This window comes from Melanotaenia boesemani, chromosome 12, assembly GCF_017639745.1.
Source record: "Melanotaenia boesemani isolate fMelBoe1 chromosome 12, fMelBoe1.pri, whole genome shotgun sequence".
In the NCBI taxonomy this organism is placed as follows: Eukaryota; Metazoa; Chordata; class Actinopteri; order Atheriniformes; family Melanotaeniidae; genus Melanotaenia; species Melanotaenia boesemani.
Genome location: NC_055693.1, coordinates 14,473,510 through 14,495,246, shown reverse-complemented (window position 1 = coordinate 14,495,246; position 21,737 = coordinate 14,473,510). Strand labels below are relative to the sequence as shown.

Here is a 21,737-nt window from a genome sequence, read left to right as displayed (position 1 = left end):
GCTCATCCTTCACCAGGGGCTCTCTGGGACTTATTTATCCCAGAAGGGAGAGCCAGGTGAGGGATGACGTCTAGAGCCTATCAGCCTGTCTGGAGCTCAGGGAAGAGCAGGAAGACCCCAAGATGGATGAGAGAGGGGGTAAATGAAAATAGGTGGATCAAAGAGTGGGAGAGACCAAGAGAGGAGGAAAAGATAGGGAGGACAGGGAGACGATAAGATGAGGGATGGGTGGATGGTCTTTCTTTTGAACTGTCATTGAGTGATGCTCCATTCAGTGTGTTGACTGAGACCACCTGGGGGACTCTGCAGAGGCTGTGTGTTTGTTTATTGCGCTCAGGGGGAGGGGTATCATTCCGCCATAGATGGCTGTCAGCGTCACGGCCTTACACATTGGGGTGATTGAAGGAAACTGATGGCCTACTTCCAGAGAGTGTCAGTGTCTCTGGAGCTCTCAGTAAACCTGCTGTGTGATTTCACTGATGGAAAACAGCTTCATTACACTGATATAGAAGCCAAACAAGGGAATCTTTTGTATCATGAGTCTCTTCCTGTTATTGTTGCCAGTAAAATTAATACTGAAGTGGGGAAAATAAATCCACGCCTCTATTTTATGAACACATTTGCTCTTCTTTTACATCGTCCTTAATAGAAGAGGCCTTGTTTAGCTCAATTGTGTGCTTGTCTAATTATTTATTTATCTTTCCCCCACCACTACCAGCCTCAACGAATAATTAAGTAAGTCCCAAATGAGATGCCCAACCCCCCTCGAGTCTCCTCCAATTCTTCATGAGCTGCACCCATCCACCTAATCCTGTTCAACACTTGGTGTATATCTGTGTACTCTCCCACATATGCTCCAGTCACCACATGAAAAGGTCATCGTAGGCTGAAAATGTCTTTTGTGACCACCAGTGTAATAAATCAAAGTAAACATGTAAGGAATGGCATCATTGTCCTTCACTTCTCTCTATTCTATCTCTTCTCCCGTCAAACCGTTGCTTGCAAATAGAGAAGCGATTGAGACTATCGTGGAATCATCTTGAGACTGACTTCTTGAGGACAGTGTAGCATAGAAACTGCACGACCTTGCTAGCTTCTGTGCGTCACATGGAGAGAGACAGAGATAAGCCGTGCGCCCAGAGAATTCAGAATATTATCAGAGATAATGGAAAATGTTGATGGGACCAATGCAGAGATTAGAGGAAGTGAAGTTTTTGTGGTCATCAGTTAGCATAACAAATATCAGGTAGACTATAGATGAAAGACAACAAGAGAAACAAGTATATTGTTATTGTTTGCCTGGAATACAGGACAACTGGCTTTTTCTATATGGGTGGGTACAAAATGCTCCAGTTCACCGTTTTTACTTGTTCTTGCAGCTAAATATTGAGCAACATTAGCTGTAACTGCTTTGTTTTGTGTCTCCCCAAAGACATGCGTGGTAAAAATGATTGTGAAATATCCGTCTAAAGTTTAATATAATAAGATGTAACTTCCAATAGAGGACATTTTCTGACACAACAGAGGCAAAACTGAAGACATATCTGGATTATTCATAGAGCTGTTGAACATTCCTTGACAATGGCAAGTACTCCTCAGTTGTTTCCTCTGCCATTTAACTGTAATCATCAAACTCTTCATTGCAATATGCAAAGTAAACATTGGCATGCAGAGAGGCAAGATACACATTCGGTATGAGAAAAACATGTCAAATACTTTTGTGTCTCTATAATAGGTTTCTTTTGCTATTAAGTGTTGCCATGCTGAGATTTTAAATAAGAAAATGTAACCATTCCTAAGAAATGAAAAGATTAATTCAAAAGCAAACAGAAGGACACTTACAGAACACAATGTTTCACCAAGGTTGCCATGAACAGCCTTGCAATTTTAGGCCAAAACATACCAAAATTCATCCTTTGCTAATTGTCCCATTCCTTAAGCTCTGCACTAACCAGAGCTGTTTCTCCGGGATACCATTGTTGCATCTTAGGTGTATAAGAGCTCAGTAAGACTGTGACTGATTTTAAGGAGCTACAAATTGGTTAGATCATATCTTCATCCTGTGTCAGAGATGAACATGTGTGCATTCATGAAAGGGTGATAGCCAAACAAGTATGATTTCTGCAGGGAAGTCATGGAATATTTTAAAAAGTTTCACTATTACACAGACATAGAAGCCATCTTTATTTCCCTGCCCTTTTCCTTTAAATATTAAACACACTCATTCACTCATCAAGTAAATTGTGCGTATGTTCCATCATTCATACAGATTGTGACTACGTGTGAATGCTTATCCTAATTGTATTCCTAACTCATTATAATGACTACAAAACATTATACTTGGGTATTTCCACACTGACATATGTTGAGTGAGCAAAGCACAAAATAAGCTTTTAAATTATTCATTTACCATAATGTCAGTCAAGAGAAATTCACCAAGGTCAACTAAGAGTGTACTGAGTGAATGGTTGGAATGTAATGATGTCCATGAAAGTGTTTTTCAGTGTTTCTAATTTCAACACCAGATATTTTTTACAAAACAGAAAATCATCATTTGACCCAACAAGAATGATGCCTTATTGCTTTAAAAGGAAATAAATTGACTTTGGCTTTTAAGTAAAGATAAATGTGTCACTTATTTCCAGTTTTATACCAGAGAAAAGACTCAACGGTTAGTATTTTAAGACATGTTCATGGCTAAAAAGAGTGGCTGCTCTTAAATGTTATACATTTTGAAGAACAGATCATTTTCAACCCACTTCACTTCTTACAGGGATGCCCAAAGTTTTGCATCTAAACAGCAAGCTTTACTGAGTGACAGTTCACTTTCTAAAATCCAGGTCTGTATGTTAACATGTAATCGATCGTAAAAGATTTTAATAGATCTTCCAGCACCCTGAACATTCAACAACACAAGATCACACAGAGGAAATGCACACAGACAGATCACTGATGCTCAACAGCCAGGGAAGCAGATGTTGTTGCCTTCTAAGGAACTGGTGGCTGTGGTGTCCACCAACCACATCCATCACTTTAAAGCAAAAGTTGGGAGGGAAACACTGTGCTCTTGTGATGCTATCCGTGATTGTGGTTTACAGACTCGGGAGTTTCCCAATTTGACTATCTGACATCATATCGTCTGCATGCAGTTTTCTAAATTTCCACAAGACAAAAAGCATTTCACTGTGTTTTCCAAGGCGCCCATTCTGATTGTCACTTTGATTATGCTGGTGTAAATCTGCTGAAACACTGATGTAATAAAAAAAACTCTACCTGTACTTGAGAAAACATGTTCACTGGTGCAGTAATGAGGACACACCCGGAGTTGACCTACAGCTGCAAACACACGTTCAGGCCCACCTGCCAAGTGTGAGTCACTCGTGGTGGGCGGAGCCATGGAAGAGCTTGATCTCATCCTGTTGGCTCCTGTACCTTCAGCCTCCTCTTTGTTTATCCACCTCTCTTACCTGCCTCTTCCTGTTTCTTACTCTTCACCTCAATTGCTCCATTCCCTGTCTCATCGAATGTGTTTGTGTATGTGTTATTGTGTGTTATTTTCCTCTGCCCTGTCTTTAATGTGGCTGCTTCTTTGTCATCACTTACGGGAAGGGGTGTGTCATTGTGTGTGTATGTGTGTGTTTGAGTCTGTCAGGTGGGTTATTGTTTACCTAGTGCACAGGTAAAGCAACAAGCCAACATGTGTGTGTGTGTGTGTGTGTGTGTGTGTGTGTGTGTGTGTGTGTGTGTGTGTGTGTGTGTGTGTGTGTGTGTGTGTGTGTGTGTGTGTGTGTGTGTGTGTGTGCAGGTAGGGATTACAGTTAAAGCAGCCAGCGTGAGAAACAGGAGATGTGGGAGAAGCGTGAGAACACTACCTGGAAAACAGCTGGGAATGTCTACTGAGCAAGCTGACCATACACACACTCATGCACTTAAATATACATACAAACACTAATGCAATCACGCAGACACTCTCCCACACACAACAACAACACACACACATACGCACACACACACATAGTTGAACATGCTGGGTCAGACCCAACTAGGTCTTCTACAATGACTCATTTCTGAAGAATCAAAGTTTTAGAGCTCTTTAGAGTTACCTCTTGGAAAATTGAGGAGTGAGTTTTCTTAAGTCCCGTAAGACCGTAAAGCTGAATCAAATATTATGCTGTCTTAACATCTCCATCACTACCAACACATATCCTCCCTTTTGATGATTTGGCCCTCTCTACCTTTCACCTTTAAAATATTCACATAGACTTCATTCTTTATTTAAAACAGGCTTTATTACACATGTAAAGTATGAACTCTGAGGAACAATGACTAAACAAAGTTTCTGTTTTGGTTTGTCTGATCGTACACGTGAGCATGTAAATATAAATGTAAATATAAATGGGAAGGAACAGTTTTTTCATTCTCAGATTTCACTTGAAAGAGGAAGTCATCCTTTGTTTACTGCAGTTTTGCTGGTAAGTTATGCAATGCAAAAAGGATGAGAGAGGAGTGTAAATGCATACCAGAGCTTTAAGTGTACAGTCATATATGTGTGTGTGTGTGTGTGTGTGTGTGTGTGTGTGTGTGTGTGTGTGTGTGTGTGTGTGTGCATGTGGGGGAGATAAGTGTTGACACTGACTCACACAAGTAGGAAGTTGTATTTGAATAGACGTCCACAGTTGGAGGAGAATCAGTTAAACAGATATAATTGGCGTCTCTCAGCTCACAGAATGTGCTCTGTCTGCCGAGCTTGTCATCCATTATCTTCTGTGCAGTATATATATACAAATATGGTAAAAATATTTCTGTGTACATAAGCGCTTATTGCTGTTTGTTGAGAAATATCTGGGAACCAGAATATAAACATGTCCATGCACCACCAGACCACATATGCAGGCAGACTTGACAAAAACCAAATTCTAGTCATATGATCATTACAGTAGGACATTTCTTTAAAAGGCTATGCAGCAGAAATACTGAGAATGGTAAAACTGCACTGAAGTGTTCATTTCTAAAAGCTCATATTGATATATGATGGTCATTGTAAGCTAAAATAGTCAAATCCACTTTACTAGAGAGAATGGTTGCCCAGTTTTGCCATTAATGTGATGGGGGTTGAGATGTTAGTTACAAATCCAAATCAAGAAAAGTAAAAATCGAGTGGAGGATTAAATCTAAATTCAGTTTTATTTAATTACTAACAATGATGTCAGCTCTGATGTGGAAGGACACTATTCATTCTAGGTTCTCAGATTTACAGGACGCCATTGTGAGACATCTTGAAGAATATGGAAAGGTGACTTTCAGTGTGACTTTTTCACAGCAAGACTGGTTTTAGAGCTTCACTGTCATAACACAGTAATTGTTTCTATTGTCATGTAAACATTCTCAGTGGTAAGTCTTCAATTATAAGTTATCTGCAAAATAATGAAAAAGGTTTGCACTCAGTCTACCATGTGTACTTAAATACAGACTTTTTATTGACTACGGATTGCCAGAAAAGACAACCACAAACTGGTTGTTTTGGTTTGGGGGAGGGGGTTGGTGCATCCACAAATGGCCCCAACGCCAGTTGGCTTTTAAAAATCACACACGCAAACGCACACACTGCCTCTAATGTGGTATCCCAGACAGCTTTCCGGAAGCATGCCATTTCCTGTGGAGATACTGCAGGTCCCTGTCCGTAAGTCTGATGACTCCCTTGAGGCAACTTGCTACTTTATGCTACTCATATGGACCTATTGATTTTTGCAAAGCCCCCAACCCCGGCTGACACATACAGACACTCGTGTACACACATACATGAACTCAAACAATGGCAGGCTGAGACCAGCGGCGTTTGCATAATCTTACTGTACATGTGATTTGCATATTTTACCATGAATTCTTTTGTCAGAGGCTTTGCTCATGTTCTGTCTTCCATTTTTGACACTGTCAACATATATTAAGGAAAATAACTCAGCCTAATAAGTTAGCAAGTGACTCTTGTGACAGTAGAGGTCTGTCGTTTAATCTGTTCACTTCTTTGCTTTTTTATGAAAAAGTAAAAGTCTTTGATTGAGCATTTAGAGCAAATCAGGCCAGTGAGAGTACAGGAGTAATGAACAGAGTTGTCATGGATTTGCTTAATGTCACACTTTGCTCTGGTAGCCCTCCAGCCTTTACATACACTGCTGGGACATCTGCCTTATGTCTGGCAAATACCTTCAGGCTACCATGCTGGCTTTACCTTTGTTAGTCAACCTGCATGTCTTTCTGCCACATGACCCTTCTTTCAAGCTGTTCTAGACATCACCTGTCTGACTCATCTTTATTGCTTACTTACGAAACGTGCTTTCCCACATTCAAACACAAGATATACAAGACAATAGGCTAACTTAATTAACACAATTAATATCCTTTTTATAATGAGCAAACCTAAGAGGATGAATAATTTGATATTATATGGCTGAGGGTGAAAAAATCTTTATCTTATCACTGTTATTTATTTTCTCCCAATTACAAAGGCTGTTTCAACATGCTGGTCTAATTACTGTTGCTGGGGGTTGGGATCGGGAGGTACAAAAACAATAACAATGCTAATGTTGGAGGTAAAGCTAGGGCATGCCTGCACCCAATTTTTTATACTATTTCTTTTTTAATCTAAATACATTTTTGCAAACAGTTACGGGGTAAAAAAAAAAAAGATTCAATCCTTTTCATTTCTTTTGTTTTTATATTAAAAACACAGATGAGTGAATAAGATGAAGGGCTAGTTCTTTGTGCTTTGATGGTAAGGAGTGAAGAAAACAGATGTGAACAGAGACAAATACTTTTCTTAAATATTATTTATTGCATGTGTCTATAAAGAATCAATACAATCTAAAGCGATGAGCTAAGTTTAAATTATCATTTCTTAGTAGCATCACAATGTGCATGATATGAAATATTTACAATGAGAAGACACAGCAAGGTAAGCCATAGCTCATACCGTAACCTTTAGATGCTGAATAAAAACTTGAAACATTATCCAAATGCAAAACACAGCTCAAAACACCAATAGGCTCCATTAGCTAAAAACAAGCAGAAAAAGATTTCCATTTCAAAATTGGAGGAAAAAAATGTACAAACAGCAAAACTTTGATTTTATGTTTAACAAATATTATTAACAGTATTTCTACATTTGGTACGTCTTTGTAAACTAATTCTCAAACGTGTAAATATTGCATATATGCCATTTGTTGTGTACCTAAGTATCAAGAAGTAATTGTGTCAAGTATTAATGATTTATTTAAAATCTTTTTTTTTTTTTTTCAGAATTACAGCATTAGAAAATGTCCTTATAGTGGCATCCGTTTTGCAAGACTATCCCATGACAGTAAAAAAAAAAAGAAAAGAAATCAAAGCCAAACCTTGCTGGTTAGCATATAACTTAATTAGTGCCTTTTGTTGTATGAGAAAGTTCACTCAAACACATACTATGTACAGTACAAACATAAGTTATTTAACTTAACACCTGTCAAATTTTCTCAGTATTTGCTCAGATGTAATTCTCCGCATTATTTACAGTATATAGGCAAAGGTTAAGTTCCTGTGAGTTCAGATAAATAAGAAGATGCTTCCCCTGGTTTGTTTAGTTTATTCGACTTGTATCTGTGTTGTGGTTCTCATTCAGTACCTCTGGATGTTTCATTGTTGTTGCAGTTGTCATGCTTGTTGGATTGTGTTCCCAAACGTGGAACACAGTTTGAACTACATTCAATGTGTCTTGTGTTACAATCTGGGAAGTTTGTAAATGCAAGACCATGCAGTGGAGGCTGTGGATTGAAGCCATGAAGCAGCTTTATCAAACAGCCAATCAGACTGAGTCCTGCGGTCCCACAAGCGCCACATTGCTCAGTGCAGGAGCTTTGCAACGAGGCATCAGGTGAGAAAAAAGTAAGATACTGGGGCTGTTACTCTATATAAATAAATTCAAACATTCATGTTCCCTTGTCCTGACAGGTCATAACATTCCGGAGGCTGTGTGCAGGATATCACAGGTGAACAGTGGGTAAGTTGGTAAAGTGAATAAAGAGTGAGACTTGGGCTCAGACAGGCCTTAGATCTGATGATCCGGTCCACTTGGACCTGGCTCTGCTGCAGTGTTTGGATCTGTGACAGATGCATGCATTTGCAATGCAATATCGACTATTCTTCTAAGGTCCTCTTGGCATTATTTTTGTGTGTATGAGCCCTCCATCTGAGGTATAAGAATAAATATATTACTCTGAACTATTAATACATAATCTTGTCATACATGTGGGAAGAAAGGAAACTTAATCTCAGAGAGGCTGTCTCTTAAACGGCTCTGGAGAACATTCAGTCTTTAAGATGATCGGATAAATCTTTGATACTGTTTTTTTAAAGGTCCAAACTAAGAGGGTCCATCATATGAAGGCTGATGGCTAGAGTAAGGCTTTGGATTGATGATTTATTTAAAAAAAAAAAAAAAAAAAAAAAAAGAACATTCACCTCTAAAAAATAAATATTTTATATATAATTCTACTGTGTGACTTATTGCTGAGGTAGGGTTTTTTAAGCAAATGTCACTTTTAAATATGTTAATAAATGCCGTTTTTTTTTTTTTTTTTTGCAGTACAATCTTGTATACAAATTTTCACACACATTTAATGCATACGTACATGATAAATAAATAAATACATGTAATCAGTATGCAAAGTTTTAGCGTGTGTGTGTGTACGCATGCACTCCAGGTTTGGTTCACAGGTTTTTAGGTGAGAATGTCTGGCAACTACTGGCGGAAGCCAAAAGAAAACCAGCTGAACGCGTATAAATTGTAAGATCAATAAAAGTAACAAACAAAATAAAATACCAAAGAAGTATTTGAAGGCCTACATACAGAGATACATAATCACCCATCATCTAGTGTTGAAGTTAATAGTCTGTTTAGGTTGTTGTGTTTTTCATCTAGCACTACAGCAGCAATGGCACCTGAGTGTTCGGGTACCAAGAAAAAGGAGGGAAAATTTAGGGTAAGGGTCAAGTGTCTGTGTTTCCATGGCAATGGATGTCCCCGTGACCCCACCCCCCACCCCGCCTCCCCACCAGAGGCAAAGCAAAGAGGTCAAGGGACATTGGCTGCAGTGCAGGGTCCAGCTGTCGCTGCGGCGACCTCGTCATCTGGCTGCAGTGAAATCCTACTTTCACAGGAAGAGGAGGAGGGGAGGGGAGCTGGGAAGACCAATCAATCTTCACTCTGAAAGAAGAAAAAATAAAAAAGCAATCAAGGATAAGTTTCTGGTTACAATTTTCAAACAAGTAACTAAATGAAAACAACTTAAATTGTATTTTCATTAAATATTAGATGTATATATTTTGAAAGGAAATTAGACCATAGAGGGGAAATGGAGGCCAAGCTGACACCCCCACTCTGTTACAAACTTATGAATAAGTGATCTTACAGGGGACTAGTTTTGTGTGTGTTTTCCTCAGCAGGAAGACACTGAAGTGGCAGGTGCTTTCATGGCAGGGGAAAAACAGCCTGGCATTTAGCACTTCGCAGCTGAAACACTAGCAGTCTCCAATGACGACTAAAGTGACAGCAACAACACTCTCTTACTTATAAAACAATCACAGGTATTCTCGATTACACACACACAGACACACACTTTGCAGCAACGTGCTTTTAAAATACCACAAACCATGACTCTTTAGAGTGTTGCTTTACTTGAAGTGGAAAGCTGTTCTGACCCCTGCCCCTGTGTACATGTTTGTGAGGTTTCATTTGCATGCAGAGCTATCAAATGGGAGCGGAAGTCTTGGCTTGCTGACACAAACACACAAACACACACACACACACACACAGCGGCTGCATTTCTTCCCTCATTCGTCGTCTCCTCTCCTACTTCCCGGTCATGAACAAGAGCTGTTTTCACAAAGCTGGATGTGATCGTCATTCTTTAAAACAAACCTTTCATTCAGAATCCTTGGTTTACCCCTACCCCCAGTCCACCCGTTCCTCAACTAATCCCACCATAAACACACACTTGTTTTCTATCTTTGCTCTATACATACTTTCTGCAAATTAAAAATCGGATGCTAATGTTGATTCTAAAGCATCACAGACATGAGATACTACTTATTGGATAACCAGAGAGATGGAAAAAAACACACAGAAGCTGCTTAGAGGTGTCTGAGCTGCAAAAAAATATGGAACCATAGAGCCCATCTGAATAACAGAATAATTGATTTCACTCCTGAAGCCACCTGTGCTGGCAGAGCTCTGCCTCTACATCGGCATGGGTGTCGGAGACAGAAGAAAACAAAAACACTGGGGTGGGAAGTGGTGGAAAAACCACAGTAACAGAATCAACCTGACAGGGAGGAACGGGAATGCAGTGAGGTCATGGGACTGACAGGCCATAACAATCCAAATGTGTGTGTGTGTGTATGTGTGTATGTAAGAGCGGGAGGGGGGCTGGGCCAGTCAGCAGCCTGTAGAGGCAAGCAAATGGGTGAGAATGACTGAGGCCTGCCAGGAAGGATTACTGAATGAGGAACTGCTCAGATCAGCAACCAGGTGTAGCCATGAGCAGAAACTAAGATGTCAATATGTGTCTTTTAATGAGCAATAGTGCAAGTAGGCACTGTGGTGCACTTGAGTCTGACCACACATGCTGCTATTCAAACACAAGGTGATCGGAGAAAAGTCTGGTGGGCAGGAAGATTTGGGGAGGGGGTGGTATTGGGAGGAGGGGACAGAGCTACAGAGGGAGAATGAACCCAATGGCCTCTACCCCTCCTCATTTTTGAGCACATGCACTCCACCCTCCACCCCTCCCTGTAGCCCAATGTCTGTGCCCCCTGTCCCAACCCACACACACACAGTCACATACACACACACAGGCTCTATTCATTATTTATTCAGTTCTCTCATACTAAAATTAGCCCTGCTCCATTCAGAGCTAGGACACACACATGCACAAAGTTATGCATAAGCAGCCTTCTCTCTTGCTCTTCAGACGTAAACAAGACTCGTGCAGTTTCTGTTTTTGTCGCTGAGATAATTATCAGGTTTTTACGGGGGAAACCGACTCATGAGAGGGAGAGGACAATCAACTTGTTTTTATTATGATTATGCTGAAAATTGACAGGGAGAGTTCAGCAGGCTAAGATCTGCTCTGTTTACATTCCTGCCCCGTCCGGCTCCTCCCTCATCTACAGCAGTGCTCCACCAAACAAACACCGGCCAACACCTCTGACCTCCCACACCTCTGCCTGACCAACAAAACAAAAACAACAACTCTGTCATCTTGCTGACTCACTATTGCATTAGTTTTAGATGAAACAGTTAATGCATTCTCAAGCTTGTCTTGTTTTTTTTCCTCGTTTCTTTTCATGCCACTGAAAGCTAATCAGTTTCCAAAACATCATCTGATGCATTCAAATCAAATGAATATTACTGAAAATAACAAGAAGTAACACCCAATGACCAAATGACATATCCGTTTTCATATTTTGCTATATTTGGCTCTAAATGCTCAATCATAAAAACCCACAGCTCCTTCCTACAACAAAGTGCTGCACAGAGTTGAGGTAAGACTTTTTTAATGAGTGGGAAACTTCTAATCGGCCAGCTCCTACTAGATTAGACTGCACTCACTTGGTGTATGTTTGTGTATATGATTATAAGATTAAGTGTGTACTCATTTTACACACAAGAGGGTCCGTCTCTTCTTTACCTTTCGAAAAACAAGCTAGTGAACAATGTCTAATCCTGAAGTGAATGTAATCCTTCTTACCTCCAAGCTAAATTGAGGATACGGGAGGTTAACTTTGTTTTTATCTAGTGCTGGAACATCCCGTCCTACTTTACTCAAAGAGTTATGTATCAGGAAGCAAGAAGCATACTTGCCTCTGCAGGGGAGGGGTGTACAGGACAGGTGAGGAAAAAACATGAAAGTGATAATGAAAATAATGAAAGTGATCAAAGAAAATGCTCCACATATGGAGGCAATGACAAGGATATATGTGTCAGCACCAAATGTAAGCAAGCTTCCAAAACTAATCAAGTCTAATTTTTTTATAGATTTAATGCAGCTTCTGGTGTGATAAGCCAATCAGAGATGACCCACTGCGATCAAATAACAGGAAAAACACAACACTTAAATGCACCGCTGTAAAGAAGGTGTGTGTTTGTGTGTGTAAAGGGGGAAAGGGAGGGTTGGATCACATGGTTTCAGAAAAACAGAAACCAGTGTCTGGAGAGAAGAAAAGGGGGATATGGGGGAGGAGGATGCATAAGAGGAGAGGAGAGAAGGGGGGAAGGGTTTTGGGTTGGCTCCTTGAAACTGCTTGGCCACCCCCCCGCCCACACCCCCCACCCCGTTGTTGCGGTGGCAGATGGTGGCCAGTCTTTGCCTTATTGTCACTCTCCTCTGAGGGGCCAGATAACCAGTGAGCGCGGCTTGGCGGGGCAGGTGCAAAAAACCCCTGACCCCCACCGCCTACCCATATTGTCTATTTTTTTGGGGGGGGGGGGGGGGGACGACACACAAATGGAAAGCATGAGTCAGTTTTCTCTCCTGTCTGCGACCAATGGGACTGTTTTTAGTCACAGAGAGAAGCCCAAGATAAAACATGAAAACAGGAAGAGAGAAGAGAAGATGACAGAAGGATGATAAAGAAATGTGCAGCTAGTTTAGCAGAGATGGGATGAGAACCACCATCAAACAAAGGAGTAAAGAAAAGGCTTAAAAACTACACCCCCTTTCTACTGACATGGATAAAGATTTCCAGTAACACACTGACAGACACACACAACAATATATCAAAACTCATCTAACTGGCAATAACTGTGTTTCCATCCCTTTTTTTTTATTTACGAGCTTCTTGAAGTATTAGATGAGGGTGAAGAGGCTAACTCTGCCAAAAAGGCATTTTTCATTTTGCAAAAACATATTTGCACTCGCTTTTGGCAGCTGAGAGAAGCTGGAAACATCTTTTCCAAAAACTCTCCGACATCAACATTTAATGCTGCATTCGACTGCTTCAGGGAATTTCCATACTCTAAAAAGGCAAAGCCAAAAGCAAAAAAGACAAGAATCTTTACTCCATAACTCATGCAAACCCTGACCCCCTGTTTTATATCAGTCCCCCTAAAAAGCAGCTTTGTGACACTAGGTTTTTGCACAAACTGTCTTACACACAAGAAAAGTTGATGACTGTCAGCAAACCTTGACTGACTTAAACACTTTCTATGTTGTGATGTGTAAAACTCCACATACTGACTGGCATGTTATGTTTACATATTTGGACCATCTTCCGCCTTCTTCACCTCTTTCTGAAAACAAGCGATGTCCTAATGTAACTGAGGCAATGACTAGAAAGCAAACTATGGATCAGAGATTATACGAGAATGTGGTAAAGCCTGTCATCTTGTAGTAAACAGGCGTGTCCTCTTTTTCCCCTTTACATAAACAAGACAGAAATGTTCTGTATTTTGATGGCACCTCTCCTTTTCTATTCTCCTTAACTTTTTGCTCCCTCAATCCTTCTCTTTACATTCTCCCTCCATTCCGTCAACAGTTCAATGGTCTATTTTGTTATATATAAAAAGCAAAACATGTCATCCTTCCACTACTGTTCTTTCACTGCCTCTTATGTTTCCACTCAGGGTCAAATATCACTTTTCTGTGACAAGAATAAAAGGATGTGTACAGTATGTTTGAGCCTCATTTGATTCAAAGCACCAGTGTCTTATCATATAATAATAATAATAATGTCAAGCATGTTTGTGAAGTTGTTCATGGTGGAAAAAAGAAAAAGAATCCTCCCATCCCCCCCATCTGAGCCCATCCCACCAGGTTAGAAAAACAAGTGAGCATTCACCTCTCCCAGCAACCTTTGCACACTGCCCACATTCCAGTCCTGAAACCCAGTACCTGACAATTGATAAACAACTGACTCACTTGTTTTTCTGGGGAACCCGATGACTTGCACCAAGCCCCACACTGGCTGAGCTCGCAGCATGAGAGCCAGCTGAGACAGAGACAGAGAAACAACTCGCTTATGAAAGCACAAACACTAATTAAACTCTTGTATTTCACCATCAGGAACACAGACTTCTGACTCACAATGATCCCGACACGATGTATTTTCTTTTCAAGCAACAGCAACTTCTGACAAGCCCCTGCCAGGTCATCTCTGTAAATAATCCTTGCCATTTACAGACACATGAAAAGCCACTGATGCAACGCTGAACAAAATGAGGTGAAAAGTAATATTTTGATGGCAACGGTTCTTTCCCACATGTCACAAGGATTTCGTTGCCAACCCGTACACACTGATCAGCTCCTAAATGTTACAAAACACTGAAAGAAATTTTGTTAGGTTTTTTTTTTTTTTTTGCTTGCTTGCTGTTTGAACATCTTCTACTGAGGCATCATAAGTAACACTGCGTGCGTCATTGGATCAGATCAGATTTTTTTATCCCTTTCCTTTATTAAAAAAATACTGACGTGGTACAAAACTGCGTCACTAAGGGAGAGCAGAATAGACCATTCACACAAACACACAACAGCAGCATCAAGCCAGACAGAAAAAGGACTGAGAGACGTATTTTCAGACTAAGACAAATGCATAATAATATATAATCATCCTAATTCTAAATTAAGTTCCCCACATCAGATGATGTAGAAGTACAGAAGCTCGCTGTAAGGAATATAGACACATCTTTATTAGTTTCACTCTTTAGAGCTTATCAGTGACTTTTCTCATTCTGAGCTTTTACTCAGAAGGAAATTTGGCCGTTTCCTGTGCTCATGCTACAAGACTAAGCATCACACCGTCTTGAAATTTTTTTAAGTGTCATGGGTGTGCCTAGTAGGTGTCTAATCCTATCTAAACAACACAGCACACACCCAGCAGCAATGCTAATAACTAGATGACTTCCCTCATCTCCTGTAGCCTGTGTTTACTTATGAGTATATTCACAATGCTGGAGGAAAATAGAGGAGTCACTGCAACACTCCTAATGTGAATGAAAACTTACTGAATGAATGAGTGTTTGTGACAAGTATGAAAACTCACCTTTCACAGCAGCAGCAGTAGTCTCCTTGAATCCCATGCTGGCATAAGGGTTAGTGTTGAAACCATTCAGACCCCCCTTGCAGCCACAGGCTGTCTTGAACCTCAGGAGTTCATCGCAGCCTCCTAACCTGCATCCCCCGAAGTTTCCCTCCATCAAGTTTAAGGCAATGTAGTTGAGTCCATTTTGATAACCAGCTGAAGTTTCCCTGCACATGGAGCTGCTATAGTCCTCACTAGGCTCCTCTGAGCCGCGAACAGTGCGGGACACATTCTCCACAGAGGCAGAGCTGTGACGTTTGGTGTCGTGGGCAAACGATGGACACACAGGTGTGACCGTGGTGGTAGAGGAGAAGGTCTCAGAACTGTGGCGCCGACGCCCCTGAAGGTCAGCCCGGATAACTTTAGCCCCCCTGTCTGGATCCACGACTGTGACTGATAGCAAAGGAGCTCCCAAGAGAAAAGACTCTGCAGGCACAGGGGGTACCACATGAACTATGCTGCTCTCAAGGCTGAGTTTTTTGACACAAGCAGTGGGGCTGGTGGGGAGGGGAGCAACATTAGCACTGCAGGAATCAGGTAAAGGGGCAGGAGGACCAAAGGTCATCTCAGCATAGTCGTCTTTGACCGGAGCAGGCTGGCACGCCGGGCTCCCCTGCTCTTGGAGGGGACGTTCCTCCACTATCCCCCTCGCCATCACTTGGCCCTCTATTCTTTTTTCCTCCTCTTCTTCCTCATCTCCCTGTGAATCCTGCTGTGTGCTCACCAGACTGGGGCAAGTCAAAGCTTCAGGTGTGTGTTTTAAACACCCTTCAGAGGAGGAACCCCTGGCTTGGTGAACCAGAGTGTTGATCTCAATGTTAGCATAGTCTGAGAGTGACGGGGATCCCCTCTCTGCACATATTAAACTCCCAGACGACTGAGAACTCTCTGACGCTGCAGATGCCAGCTGGATATGAGCAGAACTGCTAAAATCTATGTTGATGTACTCTCCGGGACTGCGTGGCTCTGAGGGAAGAGGATGTTCACTCATACATGGTAGCGTTCTGAGGGATTCCAGAGCCAGGCGGGTGGGCCGACACACCCTACTGCGGTGTACCAGACCACCATCTATCCTAGCCAGTCTGAGAGGAGATGGAACAGAGGATGGAGTGCCTGGAGTTTCTGGGGAGCTACTCACTACAGATTCCCCTGGAGAGATGGGACAGTAGTTTGACTCCTCTTCTATACGTTGTCTCTGCAAACTCATCACCACATACTGATCTGTGTCAGCAGACCCACTGCGTTGAGAATGCCCTTTAAGTGATCTTGGTAGAGAGCAGTAAGAGTAAGGTTGTCTGTGCTGGAGGTGGAGATCTCCAGAAGGGCTGAGAATGTAGTCTGGGGGTGTTAGAGACACCAGAGTGTCAACAGGAGACATGTACAGGTACTCTGCATTGTTGGGCTTTCCATCAGTATTCTCCACTGACATCTTGTTTCCACACCACATTGGCATGTAACCACTGTCCTCCAGAGACACACTCCCGGGGGAGTCTGTGCGTGGGGCCAGCCCAGCAGGAGAGAAGTGCGAACGAGGGTTGATGATCTGCTTTGGAGCAGAAACACACATAGGGCTCATGGGCATGTAAGGGTCATCCTTGGACCCCGGTGTTTGAGGTGCCACACCAGGCATCATAGGCATGTAGCCACTGTCGCCATGGAGACTGTTAGAGCTGATATGAACATCCCTGTAATCCTCAAGTCCATTTCCTTTAGGGGAGGCAGTGTGACACCTCAGAGAAGACTGGCTTCCACTGGTGTATGTGGCTCTCATAAGCGTATACTCATCCAGGGAGGCTGAGGACACTTGTGGGGGGCGTCTCTGCTGGCGGGGGGTAGTGAGAGAATATGTGCGCTTTCGATAAACCTTTTCCAGCTCTGCTAACCGCCGGTTGCCATTCTGAATTTGCCGCTCCATCACCATGTAGCCATCAAGCTCACTGCCATCCCTGGAGGGTGGGGTGTCTGCTTTGAGAGACTCTGGAGTGTTGCTGCGCAGGGTTAGAGGTAACCTGAGGTCTCGTGCATCTGCAGGGCTGGAGCCATACTCCTCACATGATATGAAACCTGCATCACTTGGGGAGCCTGAGAAGGACGCACTGCAGCTAGAAGGGCGGGGGACAGTGCTGTCCGGACAGGAGGAAATATTCCCTGTGCAAGTGGTGGGCACAGGTGGTGAATGAGACAGGGGCATAGACATGGACTTACTGTGCTGGAGGGTAGAAGACTCAAATGTTAAAGAGGGGCGTGCTGTAATGGTGTGAGATCTGCTCAGGAGGGTCCTGTGAACCCCTGGGCTGAGGGGGCTCCCCGTGACTAACATTGGGCGTGTCATGGTGCCATCGCCCTCGCTGGCCGTGCGTATTCGACAGGATGAGCATTTGCTCACTGGGGAGGTTGCAGCCATGCTGTCAGTGCGTGATCGCCGGGGGAGCCCGGTCTGGCTTGGGGGGAGATTGTTCAGGTGTCTCCGCGTGGGCACAGAGATGGGGTTTGTACCAGACGACTGGCTCTTGCTGCGCGGGCGGAACTCCGACAGTTCCTTCATAGCTTTCATCGCCTCCAAGATAGTTTCGTGTATATTTTGAGCCACCACAGAGTCGTCAGCTTGCATCCACAGCTCCCCTGGACCGATGGCTGCAGAGCGACCAACCTCAATGAAGAAAAAGCTGTCGGAGTGGCCGCACCTCCGGATGTTCATCAGCTGTAAAATAACTGAAGCAACCTCTGAGTTGAGCTTAACGAAGCTGATTGTCCGGCTGGAGAGACAGAGCCTGTAAACCCCGGTCAAATTTCTGCTCTGTCCGAGTCCCCTGGATTTCAGATTTACTTGCCATACCTCCTTGTAGGCGGCGACCACCGGTGTTATTACACCGTAGCTCGCTTCATCGAAGCCAACCAGCGAGGACGCGGAGTTGGACGCCGATCCGTCATAGACTTTCCCCTCTGCCATTAAATCCGTAAGCGCCCTGTACCAGCCCTCCTGTTCTTGCTCGTTTTCCGCCGCCACGGCAAAATACTCGTCCTTGGTATAAAGAGCAATAAGAAATTTGTTTTTTGCGTCCGCTCTCTTGCTGATATTGAGGCAGCTGTCCAGAGAAATAACTCTCTTTGCGGCCGATTTGTTTTTCCATTTCTTCTCACTCTCGTAGTACTCCAGCCGGGCAGGGAAACCTTCGCTCGGCTCCTTTAAAATGAAAAAGCGTTTGTGTCCGTGTTTCTGCTTCTTCAAATATCCAAATTTCTTAACATTGTTGTTCGCGTTACTGGCCAATAACGACTGATCGCCCGTGTTTGGCGGACTCGCCATTCTCGCGTTTTTCGCTTCCAGACACAACGCCTCCTGTCTTCGAGTTCCCGGAGAAACGACTCGCTTTATTTTAATCCTCTATTTCCAGAGCCGGCTGTTCGTGCGTTCGTCTTCTCCCACAGCCGAGCAATAAATAACACATGTCTGCTGGTGTCCGGACTGAAGAGGGGAAACAACATGTGACGATCTACACATCCAGCTCTGGTTAAAAAAAAGAAAAGAAAAAAAGAAAGGAAAGGAGAAGGAAAAAAAATACACACGCCGACAGTGGGCGGTGCGCACTCAGCTCATTGGGCTTATTGGTGGAAACTGGATGAATGCTGGAGTGAGATTGCCTCGTTCAAAGGAGAGAGAAGGAAAAAGCCCTCCTACTATTACTCTGCCCTCTTCCGACTCATTTAAGCGTAGTCAGTGAGGGCTGAGTCTTTATTTATAGCTGCTCAAGTCCCATGATACATCATTTGGCTTCTGTGGAGATTTTTTAGTAGGATATAGCCCCAAATAGCCAACCAAACAAGATGCTCCTGACCCATAAAGCTTTCATATGCGTCATTTAAGGCGTTTGGGTAGATTATAAAACACGTAGTAACTCAATATGTTTGTATTACAAATAGAGCGGTGGATCAAAGCAGATAAAGGGAGTTTAACCCAGTTCATTCATAATTTTATTCCGATGGCCAACTCACAATTTAGGAAATGGTTTTCACGACCTCTTGGTCATATGGTGATGTAGAGAGTCATTCCAGTCCTCACATTCACGGTAAACAAGCATCGAATCTGCAGCTCTGGATTCGCTCTACGACGTCAACCGGTATAAATTAACGGTTACAACGGGAGATTCTATCTAGCCCTTTTTTATCAGCGTACGAGCATGGTTAATAACTAGTACAGGAAACATGGAAGAGCAGATATAGCGCACTGTGACTTATTGCGTAACGCGGTCGCCTGCAGTTATATTTGCCTGGAACTCACAGGGCAAGCCGAGCCGCTCAGTTACTGTCCTTTCCCACTTTTTTTTACCTCGTTATTTGTCCTTCCGTTCAGAGGAAGAGGGCGGAGACGAGTCAGGGTGAGGATATAGCCGAAGCGTTTCAACTGGCAGAGTTAAAGCTTAATTCATGTGTTTAGCAAACTTCGAATAAAACGAGACCCATATATGGTCAAGCAAAATCGTGATCATGATGACGCCAAAAATTCTCTTGATGCCACTGCGTCATTGGCTGGTAATGTGCGTAATGATGAAATGCGGGAGCCAGCTTAGTGATGAGCGTGAGTTTGTGATAGCCAGCAGACTCCCTAGTGGGGGTGAGATTCATCTCTTCCTATTCAGACAGCATGATTGTGCATCTAACTGACGAAAACAAGCATTACACTGTGTCCTGGCGGTTATGGATGCAGGCCAAACACAGTAAATGGTAGAAAGAGAAACATCGTTCTAAACTCCAGTTAAATGGGCCGGCTACCCCTATGTCACTCGAAGTAAATTATTGCAAAACTAGCATGTAATGGGATGATGATAGTAAGAGACTATATAATATATAGTCTACTAGTCCTACTTTGGGCATCCAGTCACCTTCTCCTTAGCAACAGGGCCCTGCAGGTCACACATGCCACCAGAGTCAGTGATATAACTGCTACTACTGAAAAGGTTCAAATCAGCCAGCAACTTTATTTGTCTATCAGTCACCTTTACTCAGAGAGGCAGTGATGATTTTATGTATTTTTTAGGCAAAGTGTTTACCTCAGCCTTATTTAATGTGGTCTAGAAGGCTTACTGATATAAATAGATGTAGAGTTGAGTCCCTTATTGTTTTAACACTTGGATATCTCCCTGTAGGATAACAAAGGTTCTGTTGTTCTCCTAGATGATGGGCACATGATTGGAAATAAACTAAGATTTTTTTAAAAACAAACAATAACTTTCTAGATTATCTGTACTGTAAGTGTGTTGTTTCACATTTAAAATAACTAGATTTCTCTCTCTGATCAGAATGTCTTTGTAAGAAGTAATTCAGTCCAATCTCAGCTTGCCTTATGAAACCATGACCTGACACAAGCAGGATAAACAGAAACTGGGGATTTGATGTGAAATGAATGTTAGGGCAAAAAGAATGTCATTCTTTCTTTGCATAACCCATGAAACAAAAAAAATGTAAAGTATCTGCTTGTAAAATACCAATAAGGTGTTTATTGGGTGCCCTGCTTGCAAAGCCAATCTGGCTGCATCTGTGATATGTCCTTGCCCTTTTCTTAGTTAACTACATGAATATTTATCTCCTTACAATTTACACAGCATGGTGCATTAATTTGCAAGTTAATTAAATGGCCAGTCGAACCTGATTTACAAGGTTTTAAATGGGCATTCTTGTCATCTCCTGCAATCAACCCATTAGATCTTTATGGGTTTATTTATTTTAGGAAGGAGACGGCTGTGACTTTAAGAGTACATCCTTTCAAAACAGATCAGTCCCTCTTGTTATCTGAATTTATTAACTTGATCATAAAAAAACAATCAAAAGGGGGTATTTAACGGTAGTGTTATGCAGTGTTGTATAATATTAAAACTATTAGATATAATCAAAGAACACTTAGAAGCCTTTGACCACCTTATCTCATTTAGGCACTTTAGGCTAGCCCTCAAATACAAACATCACCGCTTCCTCCATTTGCTGAGTCACAATCACATAATGCTTCAGTCCCTCACTGCACTGTCACTGTGTTGAACGATTAGTTTGATAAGCTTTCATAAAGTAGATTAGAATAGCCGAACTGATGAGAACTGATAAGATTAAGGACAAGCGGTAGGGGGGTAAAGATTAGGATCAGTCATACTCCGCTCAGCGCCTCATACAGCCTCCTCAAATGAACAGCACAAACATGTATTGTTGGCGTCCAAACATCACACACACCCCTCGACCCGCCCCTGCCTCATCTCATTAGTCAAAGGCAAAACAGATTATATCAGAAGCCCAGGGTGTCTGATTCATATTTTTATGCCACCAGTGTTTTGATGTTTTTGATCTGAATATAATCCCAATGTTATTTCTTGACCACTGATTTTGTTTTTTGTTTTTATGATTTTTATTATGTTTTCTTTTTCTCACTATGGCTGTTGTTTCTGTTATTGATCAGCTAATCTTTATTACAAAACACAATCATATGACCCTGTAATGTTCTAGTTTGCTGTGGTTTTTTTTTTTTTTTACACTTAATGGCTGTTTTTATGACCATGTTTGGACTTTGTGAGTTAATGATATTTCCTACAGCTATTAAAACAAAGACTGAAAAATCAACTATGAAAGAAAATATTTTGTCAGTTTTT

At 42.2% G+C, this 21,737-nt stretch overlaps 1 protein-coding gene across 1 annotated transcript; it reads right to left on the bottom strand.

The window, feature by feature from the left end:
• Positions 1 to 7,209: 7,209 nt before the first annotated feature.
• irs2b (insulin receptor substrate 2b) lies at positions 7,210 to 18,695 on the bottom strand. The gene is made up of 2 exons (XM_042001515.1): positions 15,070 to 18,695; positions 7,210 to 9,235 (listed from the first exon to the last, which is right to left on the bottom strand). The coding sequence occupies exons 1-2, from the start codon at positions 18,413 to 18,415 to the stop codon at positions 9,231 to 9,233; spliced, it is 3,351 nt and encodes a 1,116-aa protein (XP_041857449.1). The 5' UTR covers positions 18,416 to 18,695; the 3' UTR covers positions 7,210 to 9,230.
• Between the last annotated feature and the right edge of the window lie 3,042 nt (positions 18,696 to 21,737).

Bases quoted from the DNA above. Each gene is read 5' to 3' on its own strand.
- irs2b (XM_042001515.1), bottom strand. From the start codon at position 18,415: ATGGCGAGTCCGCCAAACACGGGCGATCAGTCGTTATTGGCCAGTAAC.